This window comes from Patiria miniata, unplaced genomic scaffold, assembly GCF_015706575.1.
Source record: "Patiria miniata isolate m_02_andy unplaced genomic scaffold, ASM1570657v1 HiC_scaffold_3, whole genome shotgun sequence".
NCBI lineage: Eukaryota > Metazoa > Echinodermata > Asteroidea > Valvatida > Asterinidae > Patiria > Patiria miniata.
The window spans coordinates 41,792,865-41,803,161 of NW_024037069.1; the positions used below are offsets into that span (position 1 = coordinate 41,792,865).

Consider the following 10,297-nt stretch of genomic DNA (forward strand, 5'->3'; position numbering starts at 1 on the left):
AGAACTTATTCTGTGATTCCTTGTGAATTAGACATTTGGCTTTTCACTGCTTTCTTCCTAAACCGTACAATTATAGCTAATTCAAAAATACACACACAAACAATTAAAAACGCTGTTTTTTCTTTTAAAAACGCCAGGATTTTTTTCTAGAGGGGGCAAAACATGTTTTCCCCAAAAATTCCTGTATTTCTCATTATATTGTCGATTTATCAGTTTAAGAGGGGGCAGGGACATTTTGCCCCCTCTCCCAAACCCATTAAGTTTACACCAATATGACTTCGCACCTCTTTTTCTTCTTCTTTTTTCTCGTTTTTTTTCTTCCATTTTTTTTTGGGTGTGCTTTCGAGGGGAGGGGGCAAGCGCCCCCTTGCCCCCCCCCCCTCGCGACGCCCATGTTTACGATCATTGTTGGCATTTAGCATTTGCCTCTAAATTGAAAATACATGTGTATGAAAATAAAATGATATAATAAATATATATTTTGTCTGAGTATTGCAAACATTTACCTAAGAGGGAGTGTGAATTTGTTGTTGCATGTTTGCGAGATTTTGTTCGTAATTTAAGCAGGTATAAAACAAAGCATTACAATTAGTAAGCTGCATTTGGTTGCCTCACTAATGACAAAATTCCTTTACACAATTTTCAAAGTACACATAAAAGTAAAATAGCCGAAACTATTTGCCGTTCTTAGCAGAAACAATTTTCAAAATGTTAAAAGGTGTGAACCGATGTGCATCATTTACTTGGATTCGTGTATGATAATAATTAACGTTTTTTACTGTTTCACTGATAACTATTTACGACCTCAAATTGCGCCAAAAAACTAGTTTACTATTTAGCTTAATATTTCAAAATGATTTATTTCCAATAACTGACAAACTCCTACAATTGTCTAAATCCCGGTTTCGTGATTACAAATTCCGCCAGAGACTTAACAGATCAAACGCGCGTTTCAGGACCCACCTCACACGCATGTGATTTTAATCGGGAGCGTCATCATGTTAGAGAAGCCATTTGCGAAGTCGGCCACATGCTTGTAGAGGGCGCTGTCTATCTTGCGGTCGAAGGGGAATCCCATGGGGCGCTTGTCCGGGTAGGTCTTGTCCTTCACGCCGCAGTAACTGGTACCCCGATCCAGGTCGTCCGTGCTGCTGTCGTTGGCCCAGTTGGTAACCATGACGAAGAGGTCAAAGGGCATGCCTGCCGCTGTGCCCCTGGGTACCAGCATGTGCTCGGGCCAGCCGCACTCGCAGTAGCGGTCTGCTCGGCATGTGGAGCCGTCGTCTGCTCCCTTCTTCGTTGTGGTGCCTCTCTTCTTCAGCTCTGCAATGGTAAGCTCTCGTGGTTTGATAATGGAGGAGCGGGTTGAGCTGCGTGTGATGGCACTGCTACCAGTTTTCACTGTGAATAAAGGAAGCTGACATTGGTAATTACACTGCTAGTTGCTTGAGACCATCAGAGGATCGTATATAGTGACCTACGAACTCCCTGATCAGATGCGAGAGACCAATTAAAACTCCAGCCCCTGTTTTTAGGATGTTGTCACCTAGTAACATCATGGTCAACGATCCCCTATAGCTGAAAAAGACCTCGTGGACATTGATAAGTGTGACATAACTAAAATGTTTGTCCCTGACCGACATTGGGCATTTTAGGAGTTGTCATTATTGTTTTGATATTTGACTTCAAGATGCTTCGCCTTTACTCTTCTTATTTCATTAGAAATCTGCAAAACGTCCAGACAAACCATTTTACTCACGTGTTGTCACGAACTTGTCCATCTCGATAAAAAGGCGGCGCTGAGAGTCCAACTGATATTGAGTCCCATACTCGTCGAGAGAGGGCGCAATGAAGATGCGGAAGGCTGCCTTCAATGGTGCCCCGCTGCTGTTGGTAACTCCCACTTCGTAACTAAATTTATCGTGGTTCACCTGTTTCACGGTTACCTGTTGAACAAGAATATTTGGCTTTGACAATAACAGAAGCCCTTTGGCACTTATTCCCGTCATTTGTCGTTATCCTTCGCATCACGGATAATACTAGGATGGGCCTAGGATTTCAGTCATCTATAGGTAAGTTGGAACGATGAATGTGGGATTCAAATTTGTATTCAAACCAAATTGATCTTTTGCATGCAATGTTTATGCAAACTGTGTTAATACTACGTTATATAAGCATGTATGTATTCCAAGCACTCATCTTTCCTATCGCGACATACGCTGCAGAAACATGGACCCTCAAAGCAGAAGACCATCGTAAGCTAGAGTCCTTCGAAATGTGCGCTGTCTTAGAGCCATCCTCGGAGTGACTCTCCGAGACCGACTCACCAACATCACAGTGCGGGAACAGCTGAAAGTGCAACTCGCGATCACAGAAGTCATCAGGCGATTGGCCATGTAGCAAGAAGGCCACCGGACAGCTATGTAGCTAGAGCATACTGGCAGGATTTCACGAACCCAAGACCTCGTGGCAGACCTAAAAAAACTGGCCTACCAATAGCAACAGCCGAACGACGAGCATCAGACCGTGAGAGCATTCGAGGTTGTCTACGCCAGGGGAGCGCAAGGGTTCCAATGGGACTGAGCATTTAAGTCAAGTAAGTCAAGTATATCTAGTGGATTCTAAGGGTGTTGACCTTTGGTCGCATGATATATTACGTCCTAAAAGGATAGCGATTGTTTTTGTTTTGTTTTATTTTGTTTGAAAGAGCGTCGGGTGGTTGCCTGTGCACTGTACTTACAATGAGCATTAACACTCACTTTGACTTCAGTATTAGGCTTGTCATTTGGGTCCAGGAACATGTCATTGGCGATGTCCACCACAACGTCCTCCATGCGAGTGATCAGAGTGTTGGCAGGCCGAGCTGGATTGATCACCTGTCAGTTCAACAATAACGCCAAATAAGCAAACAAATTGAGTGATGGTGGGATATATTTATACACTGAACACGGATCGCCCATTAATTGAAGTAGGGACAGAGCTAACGCTGTATTGGACTATTATAGTCCACCACAATTCAAAACAAGAACATCATCACAAGTCCGCCTGTCCTTTAGTCCAGCTGCATGCTAAGCAAATGAACAAACAAAATAAGATCTCTTTTATTTTTGTTCACTTTGTTATTTTGACCAGACCCATGATAGGACTTGTGACAGGGCTTGTGATGCAAGGGCGGATCCAGAACACAATTTTTGGGGGCCAAAAAAATTGTTGGTCCCCCCAAAAAGTGGGTAAAAAAAATTACAGCGTGGGGTTCGGGGCCCGCTTAAGGGCCCCTAAATTTTTTTGGATTCTAGATGCTCTGTGGTGCGATCTGAGGCAATTTCTGACCACTTTAACCAATGTTTTTTTAAGGAAAAGATGGTGGTGTACTCATTGCCTGCCTTTATTGCGATGTCACATAAAAAAAAAATTGGTTTCGTTTTTTTTTTTTTTTTTTTTTGGGGGGGGCCCGCCCTGGATCCGCCCTTGTTGTGATGTACTTCTGGTAGCCTTGACTACAACACTGCCACAGATTACCCAAATAATATCAGGCTTAAAGTTTGACCTACCTGCACCTGCACAGAGTCCACTTGAACATTCTGGAATTCCAGATCAGTCTGGGTGTATGGCGCCAACTTGATCTTATGCAGGAAGAACAGATCATCGACGAATTTGTGCCAGCGAAAGAAGATCGGGTCCCGGATGGCAGCTGAGATGTCGCCCATAACTCCCCCAGCCTTGTGGAAAACACAACATGCCGTCAGAAACGGTTAATATTATGAAACAGGAAGTCTTGATGTTGTTTCCCGCTTGCCTATGGCTCATGGAAAGTTAAGAGCATTTGGTACTTTATGACACACGTGGGTTAAAGTTCTAGGCCACAACCAAATTATCAAAACACCACACCATCATCTTATATAACATGTTAGGATTGCGGCCTACGGAGTGTCCTCCTTTCAATCTCTCTGATGAGTCCATCACAAGTCTATCACAAGTCTGGTCGCACGTAAAGCACAAGTAATTTCAAAAGTGCTACATGTATTGCGAACACCAGTCGGGGAGTCTGATTGGCGTAGCGGTTCTTTCCTCGCCTTCCACTGCTGTGACCTGGGTTCGAATCCCGCCCTGGGCCAATATGTGGAATTGATATTCAGTCCCTACCTGATTCCGTGGGTTTTCCTCAGAATATTCCTCTGGGCTTTTCCTCCCACCTCTAAAACTGTAATTTCTTCTCATTCCGTACAGCTTTCTTCAGGCTTTCGAGCTACAGTGCCTTGGGCACTTTTGACGAATCCTTGGTTTCATTACCAGAAAGAAATGAAAGTTTAAAAAAAAGGATGAACATTACAAAGACTCCTTTTGTAACAGTTGGTGTGTGTGACTTGAGACTGGAGGACAAGTGATAGATTTGTGCATGGAGGACTTCTGATGACTTGCGATGGGCTCAACTATTTCGTACACACAATTATCGGGGAGCTGGAGTGAGGCACACTGAGGTTGCAGGCAAGCTATCGTATGCCTTTCTCTTCCCCTAAAGTGCATTTGGGCCAAGACATACGCCAAGATGTTCCTTCTGACGCACCTGATTGTAGCGGTAGTCTGGATCCGTGATTCCAGCCAGGATATCGTGACCGCGGTTGTGGATCCCCACAGAGCCGTACAGGTCTTTATTGGGTGTGCTGGCATTAGCCTCTATGGCCGCGCCCAGACCATTGATGTCGACGTCCACTTTGGTGCCATCGTTCTGTGCACAGCATCAAAAAAAAAAAACACGCGTTTTAGTAGGTATAGTGAAACTTTATGTATAAACTGTAATTGCATAACTAATCAACATTTACTTCTCGCGTTTACCGCATTATCTTAGCGCCTGCTTACTGAGTTTGAAAATCACTTGTTTTTTTTAAAGGGGCATGGGTTCGATTTTAACGGTTGTATTAATCCAAAAAGCCACACGCTAAAAAAACCCACACAATTATAAGAATAAAATGATTTCCTCCAAAACAAATCCGAAAACAGTTTCTGTATTCTGTTTACTAAAGATGTTTTTCCTTCAAAATTTCGATATTCTTTTGCGAACGAAATTTAAAGGAGTATAATGTCATGTAACAATAAATGTGCTTGGATATTTTTGCAGGCCTGTATACAGTTTAAAAATAGGTCATTTTAAAGGCGCGCTCCAGTTCAGAAATAGCGCACAATATTCTGAACGAATTAGAAGCGTCCCGCTCAAAGCTTGAAATTAATAAATTGATTACTTAATTGTCGTGGGCCGCTTTTTTCGTGCGATGTCTCATTGGAAAGCTCTTGATTAATGTAATTCATAAAATTATCAATCCAATTTGAAAATCTATTTTTCAAGGTGCAACACCGAAAAAAATCACGTATACACCAACTTTACTAGTTCTCTGCATTTCTCACCAACCTTTTCAAACTTGCCAGTGTTGATGGCATCCAGTAGTCGGTTGCGATGGTACTCCTGTTGGATGATCAGCGTAGGATCCGAGGGATCGCGCCAATTGTCGGCTAGGATCATCCCTGCGGGCCGCGCAGCGAACTGGTAGGCCCCGTAGTAGTCGGTCAGCTGTGGGTTATACCCTTCCTGCAGAACAACATGTCAAACGATTCTTTTCAGAACCAAACAAACTCATAAAAGATACCTAAATACACGATGTTACCGCAAACCCAAATTTCAGTCATACTTCAGCCAACCAGATCTTCAGGCTCCTTTACCACAATGTCAGGTTCAAAGCACCAGTTGTGAAAGTAGGGGAGAAGACACATTTGATTTATGCATGAATATACGCGATCGATACCAATGTCCTTTTAAAACTTTTAATTTACCGGGATGGGAAGGTGCCAGTTGGAGTAGGGATCCACCCTCATAAGGCCTACGGCCAGCCTCTCAGCATCGTAACGGGCCAACATCTGCTGATGCATGTAGTAGAACAGCTCCCCCTGACGGTCCTTGGTTACTCCGTTGACACCACGCCATGGATAGGACTGGACAACACAAAAAGGGTAACACAAGCGTTGAGTGGCAGCATTGGTGAGCTGTAATGAGCTGAGCTAATTTAAGCTGAGCTGTATAGCTGAGCTTGGCTGCAAGCCTCGGCCGATATGGTCTAACCTGAGGTGAGCTGAGTCAAGCTTAGCTGAGTTATCTGATCGTATTGACCTGCTCAGAAAAAAAAATGGGAAAACGAAAAGTGGGGCGATAGTTGGTGAAAGAAAACAGGTGGAACATTTACCGAGCTATTCAGTGCTATAATAGTGTAAGGTTCACGCAACTTGAACTGACATGGGGGTTTCTGAATAATTCTGAAACACAATTCTATGTACCAGATTGAGTGAATACATGCGAGTTTGCTTTCGTTGCTTTTCCCACCAGTAACAACAATAAAGGAAACAGAAAATTATATCGAGCAAACAGCCAGCCTTGAAATTATAGTAGCCTTATACTGAAAAATATCCCGGGAAAAAAATCCAGGTGAATGGTTCAAGGAAATACCGATTAGATACAGAACGATCCAAGGTTCTTCCCACAAGCAAACACCTTTATTGCATACCCCGGATCCAGCACAATCAACGCACAAAACGATTGTTCAGTACAACAGGTAAGGTCCGTCTATGAAATTCTATATGATCTACTATAGGACGGCTATTGAATTATTAAACATGCCCTGTTCACTTGCACGTAGGGGAGACCGGGGATGGAAGTTACACGGGTAAGTTGTTACAGTTCTCAGTCTGCAAAGCAGGAACAAGAGAGGGCGGGCTAACTACCATCCATATGTTGCCTACAGGTAGCTAGGGTATACTGCTGATCGTGAGCTTTCTCCAATCTCCTACTCAAAAAGTAAGTAAAAAAAACCTTTTTTGTCCTTTCCTAGTAACTTTCTGACAAAACTTGAATTTCGTAATAGCTCTAACAACTGGAGGTGCATAACGCTAACTTGATATTGTAAATATAGTAAATTTAGGTCACTAATATATCCCCAGGTCATGACCTGTAATTCTGCCTGAAGGTTGAGTTACAGTACATTTTATGTGTAAAATACCCTTTGGGGTAGGTTGTTACACTGTAACAACCTACCCCGTGTCAATGTAACAACTTACCCCAATTACATTTTACGTATGTTGAACTATATTTTGTGTATATTTTCAGCTGTAAATATTTCATTTGTCTGTTTTGCTTTACCTACAGATTGAGCTACTGTATTAATGATGCCAAGAACCTACAAAAGGAAGACAGGTGTCTGGTATGTGATGACTTATTTTCCAACTCTGCATCTGGAGAGCAATGGGTCCAGTGCATGGACTGCTCAGGATGGTCCCATACTGTACAAATGGAAGGAAAAGCTACCTGTGTGATGATTGCGAAATGATGGACACAGACAGTGACTAACTTGTTGAAAGTGATCCTTATCGATCACAAAGAGGCATTTTAGCTATATTTCAGGTGTTTCAAATTAAAACAAATGTTCAGTTTATTGCTGGAATGAACAAGTAGTTACTTAATTATACACCTTAAGTGACAAAGCAGTTGCTTTCTTGATAGTAGAATGAGATGGTATTTACTATTGTACGACACAATGAGGGATATAAGTTGTTTACATATTGTAACAACTTACCCCTATGGTGTAACAACTGTGTAACAACTTACCCCGTATGGTGTAACAACTTACCCGGTATGCGGGGTGGGTTGTTACAAGAATTTACCTTCATTAATTAATTAGTAGTTAATTAGTTGTTTGATGTTTTCATGTTTTGTATACTTCAGGTTATAGTAAACATAATGGGCTACCCACATACCCAAGATGGAGTGTTAGAGTTCTTTCATTACAATTATTTGGCGCAAAATGTAAATTTTGTAACGTTCATCCCCGGTCTCCCCTACAGTATACACGCTGCTTTCAAATCTTTGGCTGTTAAAACGGAATTTCGGGGAAGATCGACAATCGCACTTTAATTAACAGTGCTAACTACCAGACAAAAAAGAGTCCCATGGCACGACCGCAATGCGCAAAGCTGCTAAGTCAAGTTACTTTTTTAAGTTATACAGTTTCCAGTGTGACAGAATTCTCAGAACGGTGTCCGATGCTTTGCGAAGACTCCTTCTTCTTTTAGAAAATATAAATTCACATCACATGATCACAATGTACGTCTTAGTTGATAAAAGTTGAAGCTCTGGTCTCAATTTCAGAAGGTAAGCGGCCAGGATACTCGAGGCATTGGTATTTTGGGTTATATTTGGTATAAAACGAATCTCATATTTAGTGATGCTAAGGCAGTAGCTCCTATTTCCTCGAGATTTCGGCAAAACGTGCACCACAAAACAACAGCATGCCTTAAGTACGGTATTATGTTTCTGCTCATGTCAAGAAACATTTATCCAGTTTTTGATTGTTTTTCGAATTTGTGGCTTTGGAGGATTTGTTTAAAAAAAAAAAGGATTGAAAGTCTGAATTTCATCGGGGTTATTTTTTTTTTTTTTTATATATATCAATCAATTTTTTCTCTCATGTTTTTAGGTAAGTAAAGTGAAGTCCATAACCTCATAGGCCTACACCCCATCAGTTATGTCGTTTTGGGGAAAAATCCCGGGCGGGCCCAGTGACAGGCTGGTGGACATGCAGCCTTAATTAACATAACAATGATGCCATCACAATAGCGGATTTCAAGGAGTTGAGACCAGGGTTCTCCAGACTGAGTCTCAGAGAACATCACACTGTCAAAATAAACCGCTGCAAAGGAGGCACTGAGTGCCCCGGCCCCCAAGCGCGCAGAGTAATGGAACAAGGACGCCGGGCCAAATCTATGTGAACCAATTGAGCTACCGAAGCGTTCTGGTTGGATGGGTAGATATAGATTCGCAATGGTGATTTTGCAATCCGTTTAATAACTTGAAAATCGCGTTACAGCCGCCGTAATGATAGCCACTTCCTATAAGAACAAATTTACATGGGATGGTTATTTATGTAGTTTTATGCGATTGTTTTCTTTGGGGGAAAGGGGAAACTTGTGTAAAATTAGTGTCGTGAACCGAATGGACTATTTACGGATATGCATCTTTTCGATCCCGTGGAACAAACGAACACCATATGCAAAAAAAAAACCAATATGAAAAGTACGATTTGTACCTGATGCCAGTGATAGTGGTGAGCGTTGAAGCCACAATCTTCTCTCCACCAGGCAAGCTTGAACTCCGGGTCCCGGTTGGAACCGGTGGTAAAGGCGGGAGGAGTCGAGCCGTCAGAAGCGTCACTTTTACCGCGGCGTACCTGGTCGAAAGCACGCTTGATGACCGGCCCAGGAAAATAACTCCGAGGGTTGACCTGCCATAGCGGAGGCAACAGGGCACCGCCGGTGTCAGTACGGTGCAGTACGGCCGTGGATATGGCGTACAGATAGATGCCCTCGTTCAGAATTTCCCGGAGACGAGCGGCATCCTCCTGGAATTTCTTGAAGCTGTCGCAGGAGACCAGGTAGTTAACCACCTTGGCTGCCTCATCGGCGTGCGATTTCTTGAAGATGGAGAATTGGTGACCCTTGGCTAGGACACCGATGCCGCTCGGGAAGATGTCAACTTCTGGGACAGCTTTCGTGAAACCGCAGCTAGGGACGAGGGCGTTCCCGACCAAAGACGCAACATAATCGAGAGCCGGGCAATAGTGGGCTAGTGAATGCTCAACAGCGATGAAAAGAGATAGTACCGAATTCTGCTTGGAATCCATGTTTGGTATCAGGTCAAGTCGATCGTTAGCCAACTCGACTCGAACCAACTCGAGCGTTTAATCCTGCCCCGCATAGGAGAGCTATACGAGCTGAACATCAAAGTCTCAAGGCCGTTTCCCTCAGCACGTTGTTCAACGTGTACGGTAAATTGTTGCAGGGTTTTCTGTTCCGCAAGGTCGTGATGAGGCAAATTTATCGCCCTCTGATCTCACAAATTCGAGTTTGTTTTGCGCCTGGTAAGAACCGGCCTTAATTTAGATACAGCGTAAAGCCCGGTTCATACTCGGCGCAAAGGCGAAAGCGAAAGCGAATAATTATGTGACGTCAGGGCAAGTATTCGCGCTGCGAATTCGTAAAAGTTGAACATAATTATTTCAACTCGGGCGAATTTCGCAGCGAATGTTTCATGACGTCGAATTTGCTTCGCATTCGCATTCGCGTGGAGTATGAACCGGGCTCACTGTTAAAAATGCCCGTAAATTTACGGACTCCGTAAAGTGAAATATTCCGTATTTTCGGCGTAATTATACGGATATTTCCGTAAATGCAAATATTAATTATGCTAATTAGCGTGATTACA

At 43.0% G+C, this 10,297-nt stretch overlaps 1 protein-coding gene across 1 annotated transcript; it reads right to left on the reverse strand.

Annotated features, from left to right (window-relative positions):
• Nucleotides 1-167: 167 nt before the first annotated feature.
• On the reverse strand, nucleotides 168-9,869 carry LOC119738457 (hemocyanin AA6 chain-like). Its single transcript, XM_038213356.1, has 8 exons — nucleotides 9,123-9,869; nucleotides 5,824-5,982; nucleotides 5,405-5,581; nucleotides 4,565-4,726; nucleotides 3,552-3,719; nucleotides 2,760-2,876; nucleotides 1,760-1,946; nucleotides 168-1,401 (listed from the first exon to the last, which is right to left on the reverse strand). Exons 1-8 carry the CDS (start codon nucleotides 9,714-9,716, stop codon nucleotides 965-967), a joined length of 2,001 nt encoding a protein of 666 aa, XP_038069284.1. The 5' UTR covers nucleotides 9,717-9,869; the 3' UTR covers nucleotides 168-964.
• Between the last annotated feature and the right edge of the window lie 428 nt (nucleotides 9,870-10,297).

Coding starts and splice junctions, on each gene's coding strand:
- LOC119738457 (XM_038213356.1), bottom strand. CDS start 9,716: ATGGATTCCAAGCAGAATTCGGTACTATCTCTTTTCATCGCTGTTGAG. Junction 4,727..5,404: donor ACACTGGCAAGTTTGAAAAG/GTTGGTGAGAAA, acceptor TGCTGTGCACAG/AACGATGGCACCAAAGTGGA. Junction 1,947..2,759: donor AGCCTAATACTGAAGTCAAA/GTGAGTGTTAAT, acceptor CTTGTTCAACAG/GTAACCGTGAAACAGGTGAA.